This window comes from Hyla sarda, chromosome 7 (assembly GCF_029499605.1).
Source record: "Hyla sarda isolate aHylSar1 chromosome 7, aHylSar1.hap1, whole genome shotgun sequence".
Classification (NCBI taxonomy): domain Eukaryota; kingdom Metazoa; phylum Chordata; class Amphibia; order Anura; family Hylidae; genus Hyla; species Hyla sarda.
The window spans coordinates 225,475,051-225,492,877 of NC_079195.1; the positions used below are offsets into that span (position 1 = coordinate 225,475,051).

General features: G+C 41.6%; 1 protein-coding gene across 5 annotated transcripts in view; it reads right to left on the reverse strand.

Annotated features, from left to right (window-relative positions):
- PATJ (PATJ crumbs cell polarity complex component) overlaps nucleotides 1-17,827 on the reverse strand; it is a 292,499-nt gene that overhangs the window by 62,106 nt on the left and 212,566 nt on the right. For all 5 annotated transcript variants that reach the window (XM_056532909.1, XM_056532907.1, XM_056532910.1 and 2 more), the window contains one exon: nucleotides 2,508-2,580. In XM_056532909.1, coding sequence (XP_056388884.1) covers nucleotides 2,508-2,580 — 73 coding nt within the window. The remainder of the gene's footprint in view (nucleotides 1-2,507; nucleotides 2,581-17,827) is intronic.

Here is a 17,827-nt window from a genome sequence, read left to right on the forward strand (position 1 = left end):
AATTAAAAAATCTATTATTTCAGAGGAATAGGCCGGCTCGGGAATCCGCAGCAGATGTCCGTCTATGGAGACGGCGCATTTCCAAGCGATCCCATAGAATCCTGGGTCTGTGCTGCATGGGAACTTCTAAGAGGATTTATCCCTGAAATTCTGTTGTGTGAACATCAGCCTTAGTCACCCCGAATGACAAAAGTGGAAAATGTGAATGTGTTTCGGCCCTGCCGCCCTCCCACATGACTAGAATGGCGCTTCTAGACGCGCCAATGTTAACAGTATAAAGAACAAACATTTTGTGAGCTTCTCCGTACAGATATCTAGAATGTTCCGACCCGTCCTTAACATGGAAACTAAAAGCAAAAGTATGAATAATAAGGAGGCGCACGGAGCGTGTAAGTGCTTTCAAGAGCTTTTATCTATTATATATTCATCGCGTCTACATTATATCTGACAAATCGGGACAAACTTTATTATCCAAGGTAACAAAACAACATATTCACCTGAAGTGCTGATACAAATGTAACATTCTGACAGTGTTTCCCAACCAGAGTGCCTCCAGCTGTTGCAAAACTACAACTCCCAGCATGCCCCGAAAGCCTGAAACCAGTGTTTCCCAACCAGTGTGCCTCCAGCTGTTGCAAAACTACAACTCACAGCATGCCCGGACAGCCTAAAACCAGTGTTTCCCATCCAGTGTGCCTCCAGCTGTTGCAAAACTACAACTCCAAGCATGCCCGGACAGCCTTAAACCAGTGTTTCCCATTCAGTGTGCCTCCAGCTGTTGCAAAACTACAACTCCCAGCATGCCCGGACAGCCAGGGCTGATCCCTTTTTTTTTTTTTTCTTAACAGTACACAAAAATTTTTTTTTTGAAAAAAAGAATATTCGTCATTACGAATATATAGCGCTATATTCTAAATATTTGCGAAATCGCGAAGTGCTGATATTCGTGGTCAAAATTAGCATTTCGATTATTCGCGCTCAACTAATACCTATGTGTAAACATGTTTGGAAATTGAAAAAAAAAAAAAAGGGTTATAACTAAATAAGGACACGTTCCGAGACTGGGAAAGCTGGGCTATAGCTAAGTGACAATACATTTCAAGACTGGGAAAGCTGGGTTATAGCTCACCGATGATACATTCTGAGCATTTTGCTAAGCCTAGATAAGTGGTAATATGTTTAGAGACTGCAGATGAGCTCACAGCTCTGAGATATGTTTGGAGATTGGGAAAGCTGGGTTACAGCTGATGTTAAGTTCTGAGACTGATGCTCAGACTGGAAAGCTGGGTTATAGATTAGTAATTCTATATTTTTCTCCTTTATATTTTTCTCACTTGTTATTAGAAATAATGTTTCCAAACCAGGGGGGCCCCAAGCTGTTGCAAAACTACAATTCCCAGCAAGCCCGGACAGCCGTTGGCTGTCCGGGCATGCTGGGAGTTGTAGTTTTGCAACAGCTGGAGGCACCCTGGTTGGGAAACAATGAAATGGATACAAAATGAGAACAATCAGAAAGCTACAGCCTAGACCGTATATAATTCATGAACCAGGAAGCGCAGGATGAACAGAGAGCTGAGAGGTGGGAGGAAGATAAATGAAGAGAATATATTGGTCAGCAGACAACGTGTTACGGTATAAAAGCGAACAGTACCCTTCATGGAGCTGATGGTGGTTGCCAAGACTATGAAATTACCTTAATTAAAGGGGTACTCCGGTGGAAAACTATTATTTATTTATTTTCATAGCAACTGGCTCCAGAAAGTTTAACAGATTTGTAAATGACTTCTATTTAAAAAAAAATCTTAATCCTACCAGTACTTATCAGCTGCTGAAGTTGAGTTGTTCTTTACAGTCTAACCACAGGACTCTCTGCTGTCCCCTCTGTCTGTCTCAGAAATTGTCCAGAGCAGGAGAGGTTTGCTATGGGGATTTGCTTCTACTCTGGACAGACAGAGGTGTCAGCAGAGAGCACTGTGGTCAGACTGGAAAGAACTACACAACTTCCTATGGAGCATACAGCAGCTGATAAGTACTGGAAGGGTTAAGATTTTTTATTTTTATTTTAATATAAGCAATTTACAAACCTGTTTAACTTTCTGGAGCCAGTTGATAAAAAAAAATAATAATAATAATTTCACCGGTATACCCCTTTAATTATCAGCCAAGTGTCAAGAAGGTTGGGTCGAGCAGCTTAAGTGCCAGGGTCTTGTACACTTCCACGCTTGCCCTCACTGCTCAAACCTGATTGATATAGAGCTCTGTATGTCAGTCAAGAAATGGCTGGAAGGTGGGGGCAAGCGGGAAGGTTTGCCAGGCTGTGGCACTTGAGCAGTTTTGGCCCCGCCTCCTTGACACTTGACTGAGAAATAAAAAGGCAATTTAATTTTTTTAAAGTTTGGCGACCACCATCAACTACAAATTGGTACAGATTGATTTTATACCATAACACCTATCCAACCCTGACAGCTGACAGATTTCTTATAAAAACATCCATTAGTCCATGTTACCTGATGAGAGTAGTCAGTGCCGGATGGTAACGGGTACGGGGTGATGGCCATCTGCTCGGCAGCATCTTTATTCCTGGTGAAACATGGAAAGAGGAGACATGAGCCTCATGATATAGAGAACAACACTGACTGCACAAAGGTACATAGGGGGCAGTATTATAGTAGTTATATTCTTGTATATAGGAGCAGTATTATAGTAGATATATTCTTGTATATAGGAGCAGTATTATAGTAGTTATATTCTTGTATATAGGAGCAGTATTATAGTAGTTATATTCTTGTATATAGGAGCAGTATTATAGTAGATATATTCTTGTATATAGGGGCAGTATTATAGTAGTTATATTCTTGTATATAGGAGGCAGTATTATAGTAGTTATATTCTTGTATATAGGAGCAGTATTATAGTAGATATATTCTTGTATATAGGAGCAGTATTATAGTAGTTATATTCTTGTATATAGGAGCAGTATTATAGTAGTTATATTCTTGTACATAGGAGCAGTATTATAGTAGTTATATTCTTGTATATAGGAGCAGAATTATAGTAGTTATATTCTTCTATATAGGAGCAGTATTATAGTAGTTATATTCTTCTATATAGGGGCAGTGTTATAGTAGCTATATTCTTGTATAAAGGAGCAGTATTATAGTAGTTATATTCTTGTATATAGGAAGCAGTATTATAGTAGTTATATTCTTGTATATAGGAGCAGTATTATAGTAGTTATATTCTTGTATATAGGAAGCAGTATTATAGTAGTTATATTCTTGTATATAGGAGCAGTATTATAGTAGTTATATTCTTGTATATAGGAGCAGTGTTATAGTAGTTATATTCTTGTATATAGGAGCAGTACTATAGTAGTTATATTCTTGTACATAGGGGGCAGTATTATAGTAGTTATAATCTTGTACATAGGGGGCAGTATTATAGTAGTTATATTCTTGTATATAGGAGCAGTACTATAGTAGTTATATTCTTGTATATAGGAGCAGTATTATAGTAGTTATATTCTTGTATATAGGAGCAGTATTATAGTAGTTATATTCTTGTATATAGGAGGAAGTATTATAGTAGTTATATTCTTGTCTATAGGAGGCAGTATTATAGTAGTTATATTCTTGTATATAGGAGCAGTATTATAGTAGTTATATTCTTGTATATAGGAGCAGTATTATAGTAGTTATATTCTTGTATATAGGAGCAGTATTATAGTAGTTATATTCTTGTATATAGGAGCAGTATTATAGTAGTTATATTCTTGTATATAGGCGCAGTATTATAAGTTATATTCTTGTATATAGGAGCAGTATTATAGTAGTTATATTCTTGTATATAGGAGCAGTATTATTGTAGTTATATTCTTGTATATAGGAGCAGTATTATTGTAGTTATATTCTTGTATATAGGAGCAGTATTATAGTAGTTATATTCTTGTATATCGGAGCAGTATTATAGTAGTTATATTCTTGTATATAGGAGCAGTATTATAGTAGTTATATTCTTGTATATAGGAGCAGTATTATAGTAGTTATATTCTTGTATATTGGAGCAGTATTATAGTAGTTATATTCTTGTATATAGGAGGCAGTATTATAGTAGTTATATTCTTGTATATAGGAGCAGTATTATAGTAGTTATATTCTTGTATATAGGAGCAGTATTATAGTAGTTATATTCTTGTATATAGGAGCAGTATTATAGTAGTTATATTCTTGTATATAGGAGCAGTACTATAGTAGTTATATTCTTGTACATAGGGGGCAGTATTATTAATTAGCGCTAACAGTGATAATAGATTGTCATGCTGTATATGCCAGTTACATGTCATGTTATATAACAATGAATATTTTAAGCCAATTCTCCAGGGTAAACATACAGAACCAGATCATGATTAATAATATCTCAATCCCCTCCTGTAATCTATAACCGTTATATAAGTGTAATATCACATAAAACCATCACGACTAAGACTTGGCGACCATTTCACGACCATTTCACACTATCACATTCCTATAAGAACTGCAAACATGAGCAAACACCATAATAACTAGATGTCGCCAACAGCTGGGGGCACAGATCACAAAACGCACATTATAAGAAGACTGGATATTTAATGGATACATCGTAGTTAACCCCTTCCTAACTTCTGACCTGTAACCGTAGCATCGTCTCCGCATCCCGTCCCTAATGACACTGATGCAGCGCATGGTACCAGGCGGAGGGTCGGCGGCTGTGCGCGGAGCGATCGCCGGAGACAGAAATACAAACACGTTGTCTTATTATATCAAAAGGCCAAGGAAATAAAGCTGCCGCTGCGCTCCTCTGTGCTGCTCGCGGCTACGTGCAGGAGAGATAAACACAGCGCAATACACTCTGTCTGTGCCTGCTGCTGCAAAATACCATCTGAAACCCATTTACACCTAGATTTCAATTGCGCCAATTTCCTCAGTCACAGGGGGGAGGTTATATATGCCGCACTATAGTGAGCAGTCGGTAATACCCGGGGAAAAATCCATAAGGCAACGGTGAGTGATCTGCAGTATAATCGAATCCTTACTGCTCCACCGCAGAATATATATATATTTTTAACGTTTTATTGCGATTTAAAGGAGGAAAACGGCATTGCAAGAACTATAAAGTGTTTTTATCTCGTCTCCCCAAGTGTTATGTGACGGTTTTATGCTTTTGGAAAGAAACCTGTGCTGTCACTTTCTGCATTGTATTGACTGCATTGAGATTTCTGCATGTATTTTGCTATTTTTTTAATAAATGTAAAAAAAAAAAAATAATAATAATAAAAAAAGCACAGTTTGACCCCCACCTAATAAATAGTGTTGAGCGGCATAAGCCATATTCAAATTCGCGATATTTTGCGAATATATGGACGAATATTCATCATATATTCGCTAAATTCGCATATTCGTAATAGAAAATTTGCATATACGAAAATTTGCATATGCGAAAATTAGCATATACAAAAATTAGCATAAGCGAAAATTCGCATATCAGTCTCACACAGTAGTATTAGAGCCTTCTTTACACCACACAAGCTGGAAGCAGAGAGGGATGATCACTGTGATGTGTACTGTGGAAAAAACAAACAAACAAAAAACGCATATTCGGAATTACGAATATATAGTGCTATACTCGCGAATATTCGCGAGCAACACTACTAATAAAGCCGGTTCACTAGAAATGCAATCTTACCACTGCACGGTATGTTACTCTAAGTAGGGGGGATTTATCAACATGATTCTTTCTTTTTATTTGAGCAGGTTTCGGAAATTGCGCATTCGACATAATAAATTGTGTTCATTTTTTAAAGGTTGTGCAATTTGGGGGGGGGGGGGGTTGGGATGCGCAACCATGAACTTCTCACATTGGGTATACTTCCACTATTTTTATGGTGTGCAAAAAATGAGTGCAGACCATAAATGCAACAAATCCATTTGCCCACAGAAAGCCGTGTTTTTTTTTTTTTTGGCTACAATTACGTACTATAACAAAAAATGGCGAAGTGAGCGCAAACTGCAAAAAAAAAAAAAAAAAAAGAATTACGTAAGAACAACTAATTATAAGGTGCACAGCATTCCAAGATGTAAAATCAGTCAAAACATGGCAAAAAAAATGTAACAATTATTTCAAATAAATAAAAAAGGTAAAACATCACAAAAGTACGTGATGAGGTTCAGCAGAAGAGGCCCAATGGGATCCGTCTTGGTGCGTCTGGTCGATATGGGGCCACAGTCAACAGAAAAGGCATCTAAATGACCCCAGCCCCTCAGTAGAGTAGCAGCTGCCCTGTTGCAAAACTACAACTCCCAGCATGCCCAGACAGCCTTCGGCTGTCTGGGCATGCTGGGAGTTGTAGTTTTGCAACAGCTGGAAGCACCCCTGCTTGGGAAACATCGATTTAAAGTATATCTGTCTGAATGAGACTTCTGATGCCAGGATTCCCTAAAACATCTTAAATATAGATTTGGTCACTGTCCCTTGAAATAGACCTGTCCTGTAGATTTGGTCACTGTCCCTTGAATGTAGATTTGGTCACTGACCCTATGTTACTAACACCAGCTGGTGATTACTTTTGTCTGGACTTTCACAGTATCTAAGCCCTTGACAGATTAAAAGGTACAAAATAGTACACTATTTAGATGTAGGTATGTGGTATGCACTTGTGAGGGCAGAAAAATGCGCTACAGTACACTTAAAAAAGTATCTGAGTACAACACCAGCCGGTGATTACTTTTGCCTGGACTTTCACAGTATCTAGGCCCTTGACAGAGTAACTGGTACAAAATAGTACACTACTTAGATATACGTATGTGGTATGCCCTTATGAGGGCAGAAAAATGCGCTACAGTACACTTAAAAAAACGTATTGGAGTAAAACACCAGCCGGTGATTACTTTTGGCTGTCCTTTAACAGTATGTAGGCCCTTGACAGATTAACAGGTACAAAATAGTACACCAATTAGAAGTACGTATGTGATATGCACTTATTCTGATTGGGTGACTGTTACTAGTGGGGACCACAGGGGTCATTCTTGGGTCCTGTTCTATTAAATATATTCATTAATGACCTGGTAGAGGGGTTGAATAGTAAAGTATCAATCTTTGCAGATGATACTAAACTCTGTAAAGCGGTAAACACTATAGAGGAAAGTGCACTGTGTATAGTAGATAACACAACAGAGGACAGTGCACTGTATATAGTAGATAACACAATAGAGGACAGTGCACTGTTACTAATGGATCCGGATAGGTTGAAGGTTTGGGCTGGGAAGTGGCAGATGAGGTTCAACACTGATAAATGTAAGGAAATGCAGAAGGGGAAGAAAAATCTGGGCTGGGATTATGAATTAAATGGGAGAAAACTTGAGTCGACTGACGTGGAAAAGGACTTGGGAGTCTTCGTTAACAGTAAATTTAGCTGTAGTGACCAGTGGCGGGCAGCTGCTGCCAAGGCAAATAAAAACCAGAGTAATACAGGGAATGGGAGGACTACAGTACCCAGAAAGATTATCAGAATTAGGATTGTTCAGTTAAGAAAAAAGAAGGCTTAGGGGCGACCTAATAACTATGTATAAATATATCAGGGGACCGTACAGAGATCTCTCCATGATCTATTTATACCCAGGACTGTATCTATAACAAGGGGGCATCCTCTACGTCTAGAGGAAAGAAGGTTTCTACACCAGCACAGACTGGGGTTCTTTACTGTAAGAGCAGTGAGACTGTGGAATTCTCGGCCTGAGGAGGTGGTCATGGGGAACTCTGTAAAGAATATAAAAGGGGTCTGGATGAATTTTTGGAGAATAACAACATTACAGGTTATGGATTCTAGATCTATATCAACTCAGTAGGGATTCATTAGGGTTATAGGTTGAACTTGATGGACTCTGGTCTTTATTCGACCTTATGAACTATGTTACCCTTGTATATAGATTTGGTCACTGTCTCACGAATTTTGATTTGGTCACTGTCCCTTGAAATAGTACTGTCCTGTAGCTTTGGTCACTGTCCCTTGTATGTAGATTTGGTCACTGTCTCAGGAATGTAGATTTGGTCACTGACCCTTCTATGTAGATTTGGTCACTGTCAAATGAATGTAGATTTGGTCACTGACCCTTGTATATAGATTTGGTCACTGTCTCATGAATTTAGATTTAGTCCCTGTCCCTTGAAACAGTGCTTCCTTAGGATGTGTAGGTGTGAAGATGAGCGTAGATGTATGTGTAGGTGTGTGAGACAAACTGGTGATTGAACTATAGTTCAACAGTACAATTTAAAGCAGTGTTTCCCAAGCAGGGTGCCTCCAGCTGCTGGTAGTTGTAGTTTTGTAACAGCTGGAAGCACTGTGCTTGGGAAACACTGCTTTAAATAGTAATGTTGAACTATAGTTCAATCACCAGTTTGGCGCCATATAGTAGTATTGAGGCCCAGACACACGGCTCCTGGTTTTGCAGAACACAGCCGATTCTGATCACACTGATCACATGTAATCAGAGAGGCCTTAACATCCGAATAGATATATGTCTGCACTAGTCTTCACACCTACACATGCTAAGGAAGCATTATTTCAAGGGACAGCGACCAAATCTAAATTCAAGGGAAAGTGACCAAATCTACAGGACATGGCTATTTCAAGGGACAGTGACCAAATCTACATTGAAGGGATAGTGTCCAAATCTACAGGACAGGACTATATCAAGGAACATTCGCCAAATCTAAATTCAAGGGATAGTGGCAAAATCTACAGGACAGGATTATTTCAAGGGACAGTGACCAAATCTACAGGACAGGACAATTTCAAGAGACAGTGACCAAATCTATATCTAAGTTGTTTTAGGGAATCCTAGCGTCAGAAGTCTAATTCAGACAGCTATACACTGCTCAAAAAAATAAAGGTAACACTTAAACAACACAATGTAACTCCAAGTCACTGACACTTGTGTGAAATCCCACTGTCCACTCAGGAAGAACACTGATTGACAATCAATTTCACATGGAACAGACAACAGGTGGAAATTATAGGCAATTAGCAAGACACCTCCAGTGGTCTGCAAGTGGTGACCACAGACCACTTCTCAGTTCCTATGCTTCCTGGCTGATGTTTTGGTCACTTTTGAATGCTGGCGGTGCTTTCACTCTAATGGTAGCATGAGACGGAGTCTACAACCCACACAAGTGGCTCAGGTAGTGCAGCTCATCCAGGATGGTACATCAATGCGAGCTGTGGCAAGAAGGTTTGCTGTGTCTGTCAGCGTAGTGTCCAGAGCATGGAGGCGCTACCAGGAGACAGGCCAGTACATCAGGAGACGTGGAGGAGGCCGTAGGAGGGCAACAACCCAGCAGCAGGACCGCTACCTCCGCCTTTGTGCAAGGAGGAGCAGGAGAAGCACTGCCAGAGCCCTGCAAAATGACCTCCAGCAGACCACAAATGTGCATGTGTCCACTCAAAGGGTCAGAAACAGACTCCATGAGGGTGGTATGAGGGCCCGACGTCCACAGGTGGGGGTTGTGCTTACAGCCCAACACCGTGCAGGACATTTGGCATTTGCCAGAGAACACCAAGATTGGCAAATTTGCCATTGGCGCCCTGTGCTCTTCACAGATGAAAGCAGGTTCACACTGAGCACATGTGACAGACGTGACAGAGTCTGGAGACGCTGTGGAGAATGTTCTGCTGCCTGCAACATCCTCCAGCATGACCAGTTTGGCGGTGGGTCAGTAATGGTGTGGCATTTCTTTGGTTGGCCGCACAGCCCTCCATGTGCTTGCCAGAGGTAGCCTGACTGTCATTAAGTACCGAGATGAGACCCTCAGACCCCTTGTGAGACCATATGCTGGTGCGGTTGGCCCTGGGTTCCTCCTAATACAAGACAATGCTAGACCTCATGTGGCTGGAGTGTGTCAGCAGTTCCTACAAGAGGAAGGCATTGATGCTATGGACTGGCCACCCGTTCCCCTGAATCCGATTGAGCACATCTGGGACGTCTCGCTCCATCCACCACAGACTGTCCAGGAGTTGGCGGATGCTTTAGTCCAGGTCTGGGAGGACATCCCTCAGGAGACCATCCTCCACCTCATCAGGATCATGCCCAGGCGTTGTAGGGAGGTCATACGGGCACGTGGAGGCCACACACACTACTGAGCCTCATTGTGACTTGTTTTAAGGACATTACATAAAGTAGGATCAGCCTGTAGTGGGGTTTTCCACTGTGATTTTGAATGTGACTCCATATCCAGACCTCCATGGGTTGATACATTTGATTTCCATTGATAATTTTTGTGATTTTGTTGTCAGCGCATTCAACTATGTAAAGACGAAAGTATTTCATACGATTAGTTCATTCATTCAGATCTAGGATGTGTTATCTTAGTGTTCCCTTTATTTTTTTGAGCAGTGTACTTTTAATCAGTGTTTCCCAAGCAGGGTGCCTCCAGCTGTTGCAAAACTACAACTCCCAGCATGCCCGTACAGCCAAAGGCTGTCCCGGGCATGCTGGGAGTTGTAGTTTTGCAACAGCTGGAGGCACCCTGCTTGGGAAACTTTGCTTTAAATAGTAATGCTGAACTAGTAGAACTAATAGCAGTATTGCGCCCCAGACACACGACTCGTGGTGTTGCAGGACCCGGCCCAGTTCTGCGCGCCGGTGACACTCATCACATGTGATGGTGGTGTTGTAGCTGTTTAGCCGATAATAAAGTGACGGTTTTCCTCGCAGTGATGAACGCGGCTCCCCGCTGCTTTACTACATTTCGCCTCCAGGAAGGAATTAACAGCCTTTGAAAGATAAATATGGGATCCCAGGACAGAGATGTCTGATCCAGCGCAGCCGCTCCGGTATTTACTGCTGCCTGTATACACAAATATGGATTACCTGCGAGCGTTCAGAAGAGTGAGAGGGTGAGAGAACAGAATACAAGTATACAGGTGTGTGAGAGAAGAGAGAGAGCGAGAGTGCAAGAGAGAGTCAGAAAACTAGAGCAAAAGCATAAGAGGACCACATAACTCTAGGCCAGTGTTTCCCAACTAGTGTGCCTCCAGTTGTTGCAAAACTATAACTCCCAGCATTCCCAGACAGCCTTTGGCCAGTGTTCCAAACCAGTGTGCCTCCAGCTGTTTCAAAAGTACAACTCCCAGCAGTCCCCGGCCAGCCTTAAGCCAGTGTTGCAAACCAGTGGGCCTCCAGCTGTTGCAAAATTACAATTCCCAGCATGCCTAGACATACCTAGGACAGTGTTTCCGAACCATTGTGTCTCCAGCTGTTGTAAAACTACAACTCCCAGCATGCCCAGAAAGCCTACAGCTGTCCGGGCATGCAGGGAGTTGCAGCTTTGCAACAGCTGGAGGCACCCTGGTTGGGAAACACCGCTCTATGGGAACAACTCAACAAGCATGTGACATCTTCTGTCAGGGAAAAGATAGATTTAAACCATTTGGATACTTTTGTTTCCGACAGATAAGCAGCGCCAGAGGTGCCACTTATCTCCAGATACATGAACATTTAGAATTCTGGAACGCCATCCCTCTGCACGTTTTTAAATGCGGACGGCGACAGCACTCTGCAGTACAGAAAGTCTCGAAGATCTCATCACATCAACCAGAAAGGCAAGTAAAGGTAATAAAAACCCAGCTTTACAGGGATTCTGCAAAGCAGCTTAAGAAGCGTCAGGTCCATGAGGTTTCCAACAATTTACTTTAAAAAGGGGTACTCCGGAGGAAACAAATGTTTTCAAATCAACATGTGAATCCTAACAGCAAGTCACAATAGAGGGACTGATATTTCATAGCAGTCTTAGCTTTGGGAAGTAGACGGAAGTTCTTAAAGGGGCACTCCGGAGGGGGAAAAATGTTTTCATATCAACTGGTGGCAGGAAGTTAAACAGGTTTGTAAATTACTTCTGTTAAAAAATCTTAATCCTTCCAGTACTTATCAGATGCTGTATGCTCCACAGGAATTTGTGTAGTTCTTTTCTGTCTGACCACAGTGCTCTCTGCTGACACCTCTGTCCATGTCAGGAACTGTCCGGAGCAGGAGAGATTTGCTATGGGGATTTGCTCCTACACTGGACAGTTCCTGACATGGACAGAGGTGGCAGCAGAGAGCACTGTGGTCAGACTGGAAAGAACTACACAACTTGTAGGAGCATACAGCAGCTAAGTACTGGAAGGGTTAAGATTTTTACATAGAAGTAATTTACAAATCTGTTTAAGTTTCTGGCACCAGTTGATTTGAAAACATTGTTTTTCCTGCGGAGTACCCCTTTAAGAACTTCCAGCCACGTCCTAAAGCTAAGGATGTTCTGAAACATCTGTCCCTCTTTTGTGAATCGCTGTTCACATGCTGCAGATTTGTTGCTTTCCGCACCAAAACAGATCAATGTATTTCAAATCCGTTGCAGAAAATCTGCAGTGTGTGAACATGCAGCAAGATGACATTCGGAATCAGTAACATCAGCCTTGTTGGATGTCACTCAGCTTTCCCAGACACTGATATAACATGTGCACATTGTGATAACATCACAGCGGCAGATTGTGTAATAATGTGGGTGACGGCTTGTGACTACCGAAGATCGTCTCTTACCAGACATGAAAGGGGGGGGCCTGTGATTTCATGGCTGACAAAACGCTTCCGCGATCAAATGCGGCCTGACGGTAAATCATATTGTGACCAAAGAGTGTAAAATTACCATCAGAGGCCGCGCCGCCAGAAGAGCAGACGCCAGGAGATGAATGTCAATTTAAAGCTGGTTATGTTCTAAACAAAACGCTGCCGTATGCTGGGGACAAGGCCGGGAGAGTCCGCTTCCCCCGACTAGTCACATTGGCGCAGCTAGTCAGTGACCACCATGGATTTCTAGTATTAAGGAGGCCTCCAAGATTAGATTATAGAGCAGTGGTCTTCAACCTGCGGACCTCCAGATGTTGCAAAACTACAACTCCCAGCATGCCCGGACAGCCAACGGCTGTCCGGGCATGCTGGGAGTTGTAGTTTTGCAACATCTGGAGGTCCCCAGGTTGAATACCACTGTTATAGAGTATGCTTTCCAAAAATAGCGCCACCCTTGTTCATCGACTGTGCCCGGTATTGCAGCTCAGCCCCACTAAAGGGAATAAGCCTGAGCTGCAGTACCTGACACAGCCAGTGAGCCAGGGGGGGCTTCGTTTCTGGTGGGGAAAAAACGCAGACAACCGCTTAATGTACCTTGAATGTACCTTAAAGCGTACCTGTCAGATCCAACAAAAAAAATGTTGTTTAAATATACCAGTACCTAATCCAAATCAAGGAAGTGTGTCCATGACATAGGTGATGACTCATGGACACAGCAGGACTGGTATGTGTCCAAGCAGGCAGGCAGGGGGGGCAGTTGTTTGAGTGGCTTTTTCTATATGAAATACTGAACATTTTCTAATCAAAGCAATTGCAAAACCTATTGGTTATACCTGCTTTACAACATATCTGACAGTGCCCATTTAAGGGACAGCATGGATCCCCTGGAGAAGGCAGACAGACACACCTGTTCGGGCATGCTGGTTTTTGTAGTTTTGCAACACCTGGAAGAACGCTGGTTGGGAAACACTGCTGTAAAGGAGACCCATTCAACGCTTTCTGGAGATTATATGAAATGTTACTTATAAGTGGAACGTTCCTTTAAGAGGACTTCTAAGTGCTAAAGAAGATAAAAAGAGTAATAAAATCCTAGATGAGGATACGGTACGGGGGAAATGCTAACACGTTCTGACCCGAGGACAAGGACGAACGAGACGTCAGAACCTCTTCAGCACGCTCAGTCCGTCCTAATAATGTCCTCGTCACAAAACCTCCCTGAGACAATTACCAGGAGGACGGGTTCAGCTCCTTCATAAACCATAGAGATAATGAGAATAGTAATGTCTAAAAGAAAAGAAAATACCTTCAGTATAAAGAATGGGGGAAACCATAGAGATAATGAGAATAGTAATGTCTAAAAGAAAGTCAAACACCTTCAGTATAAAGAATGAGGGAAACCAAAGAGCTAATGAGAATAGTAATGTCTAAAAGAAAAGAAAATACCTTCAGTATAAAGAATGGGAAAAACCATAGAGATAATGAGAATAGTAATGTCTAAAAGAAAAGAAAACACCTTCAGTATAAAGAATGGGGGAAACCATAGAGATAATGAGAATAGTAATGTCTAAAAGAAAGTCAAACACCTTCAGTATAAAGAATGGGGGAAACCATAGAACTAATGAGAATAGTAATGTCTAAAAGAAAGTCAAACACCTTCAGTATAAAGAATGGGGGAAACCATAGAACTAATGAGAATAGTAATGTCTAAAAGAAAAGAAAATACCTTCAGTATAAAGAATGGGGGAAACCATAGAGATAATGAGAATAGTAATGTCTAAAAGAAAAGAAAATACCTTCAGTATAAAGAATGGGGGAAACCATAGAGATAATAAGAATAATAATGTCTAAAAGATAATCAAACACCTTCAGTATAAAGAATGGGAAAAACCATAGAGATAATGAGAATAGTAACGTCTAAAAGAAAAGAAAATACCTTCAGTATAAAGAATGGGGGAAACCATAGAGATAATGAGAATAGTAATGTCTAAAAGAAAGTCAAACACCTTCAGTATAAAGAATGGGGGAAACCATAGAGATAATGAGAATAGTAATGTCTAAAAGAAAAGAAAATACCTTCAGTATAAAGAATGGGGGAAACCATAGAGATAATGAGAATAGTAATGTCTAAAAGAAAGTCAGATACCTTCAGTATAAAGAATGAGGGAAACCATAGAGATAATGAGAATAGTAATGTCTAAAAGAAAAGAAAATACCTTCAGTATAAAGAATGGGGGAAACCATAGAGATAATAAGAATAATAATGTCTAAAAGATAATCAAACACCTTCAGTATAAAGAATGGGAAAAACCATAGAGATAATGAGAATAGTAACGTCTAAAAGAAAAGAAAATACCTTCAGTATAAAGAATGGGGGAAACCATAGAGATAATGAGAATAGTAATGTCTAAAAGAAAGTCAAACACCTTCAGTATAAAGAATGGGGGAAACCATAGAGATAATGAGAATAGTAATGTCTAAAAGAAAAGAAAATACCTTCAGTATAAAGAATGGGGGAAACCATAGAGATAATAAGAATAATAATGTCTAAAAGATAATCAAACACCTTCAGTATAAAGAATGGGAAAAACCATAGAGCTAATGAGAATAGTAATGTCTAAAAGAAAAGAAAATACCTTCAGTATAAAGAATGGGGGAAACCATAGAGATAATGAGAATAGTAATGTCTAAAAGAAAATCAAACACCTTCAGTATAAAGAATGGGGGAAACCATAGAGATAATGAGAATAGTAATGTCTAAAAGAAAAGAAAATACCTTCAGTATAAAGAATGGGGGAAACCATAGAGATAATGAGAATAGTAATGTCTAAAAGATAATCAAACACCTTCAGTATAAAGAATGAGGGAAAACATAGAGCAGTGGTCTCCAACCTGCGGACCTCCAGATGTAGCAAAACTACAACTCCCAGCATGCCCAGACAGCCAATGGCTATTCTCATTATCTCATTCTCATATTTTTTTATTTAAATCAACAGATGCCAGAAAGTTAAACAGATTTGTAAATTACCTCTATTAGAAAAATCTTAATCCTTCCAGTACTTATCAGCTGCTGTATACTACAGAGGAAGTTCCTTTCTTTTTGAATTTCCTTTCTGCCTGACCACAGTGCTCTCTGCTGACACCTCTGTCCCTTTTAGGAACTGTCCAGAGTAGGAGCAAATCCCCATAGAAAACATATGCTGCTCTGGTCAGTTCCTAAAATGGACAGAGATGTCAGCAGAGAGCACTGTGCTCGTGATGTCAGCAGAGAGCTCTGTGTTCCAAAAAGAAAAGAATTTCCGCTGTAGTATTCAGCAGCTTTTAAGTACTGGAAGGATTAAGATTTTTTAATTGAAGTAATTTACAAATCTGTTTAACTTTCTGGCACCAGTTGATTTAAAAAAAAAAAAAAAAAAAAAAAAGTTTTCCACCGGAGTACCCCTTTAATTAGGGCCAATGTAAAAGAGCAGAGCTGCAGTGTAAAGAATGGTGGATAGGATGGAAAAAAAGACAAAAAAAAACCCCAAAAAACACAGAATTGTGCCCAGCGGCCTCGGCTCCCCAGGACTTTTATAGAGTTATAGATTTATCTACAGACTTTAGTTTAATACTTTTACGTCTTCACAGGGATGGTATAAAGGGAACGCGGCTCAGATATGCAAATGTTCTGCTGACTAAGTCGCTTTACTTAAATGCTATATAAAGTCTTTTGATCTCTCGCAGCGAGACGTCCTAATAATAAATCTCCGCGCACAATACGGATAACGTTTTTATGGAATCAGAGAATTCATTAGATCCTTAAATGAGAACTTTTTTACTTTTTTTTCTCATCAAGTAATTTCGGAGTTAATGGAATTAAAGTTTACGGTGAGATCCTCTGTGGGGTTTCGGATCGTCTTATGGTAGAAGGGCTTTTAAGGCGTATAAGAGCGCCATTTTATAACGTGTGTGAACAGTCATGTGATCCACGTGTCATGGACGTGATAAAGACAATACTGTAATGAGGATATAATGGTTTGGGAGTATTCAGGACATACAACAGATGACAGTACAGAGCACGGCCGCTCCATCATCACTACCTTGTGGGGATCTGTAGGGGGCAGTGTGGTGGTCCGATGATCTAATGACTGATGAAGCCAAAGTAGGAGCACTAAGCCACTAGATACGCCATCCAAACTGACGGCAGAGCATCAAACCACTGGACACCAAGGACTGGGGCATCAAACCACTGGACACCAGGGACTGGGGCATCAAACCACTGGACACCAGGGACTGGGGCATCAACCATTGGACACCAGGGACTGGGGCATCAAACCACTGGACACCAGGGACTGGGGCATCAAACCACTGGACACCAGGGACTGGGGCATCAAACCACTGGACACCAGGGACTGGGGCATCAAACCATTGGACACCAGGGACTGGGGCATCAAACCATTGGACACCAGGGATTGGGGCATCAAACCTCTGGACACCAGGGACTGGGGCATCAAACCATTGGACACCAGGGACTGGGGCATCAAACCCCTGGACACCAGGGACTGGGGCATCAAATCATTGGACACCAGGGACTGGGGCATCAAACCACTGGACACCAGGGATTGGGGCATCAAACCTCTGGACACCAGGGACTGGGGCATCAAACCCCTGGACACCAGGGACTGGGGCATCAAACCCCTGGACACCAGGGACTGGGGCATCAAACCCCTGGACACCAGGGACTGGGGCATCAAACCCCTGGACACCAGGGACTGGGGCATCAAACCACTGGACACCAGGGACTGGGGCATCAAACCACTGGACACCAGGGACTGGGGCATCAAACCACTGGACACCAGGGACTGGGGCATCAAACCCCTGGACACCAGGGACTGGGGCATCAAACCCCTGGACACCAGGGACTGGGGCATCAAACCACTGGACACCAGGGACTGGGGCATCAAACCACTGGACACCAGGGACTGGGGCATCAACCATTGGACACCAGGGACTGGGGCATCAAACCACTGGACACCAGGGACTGGGGCATCAAACCACTGGACACCAGGGACTGGGGCATCAAACCACTGGACACCAGGGACTGGGGCATCAAACCATTGGACACCAGGGACTGGGGTATCAAACCATTGGACACCAGGGATTGGGGCATCAAACCTCTGGACACCAGGGACTGGGGCATCAAACCATTGGACACC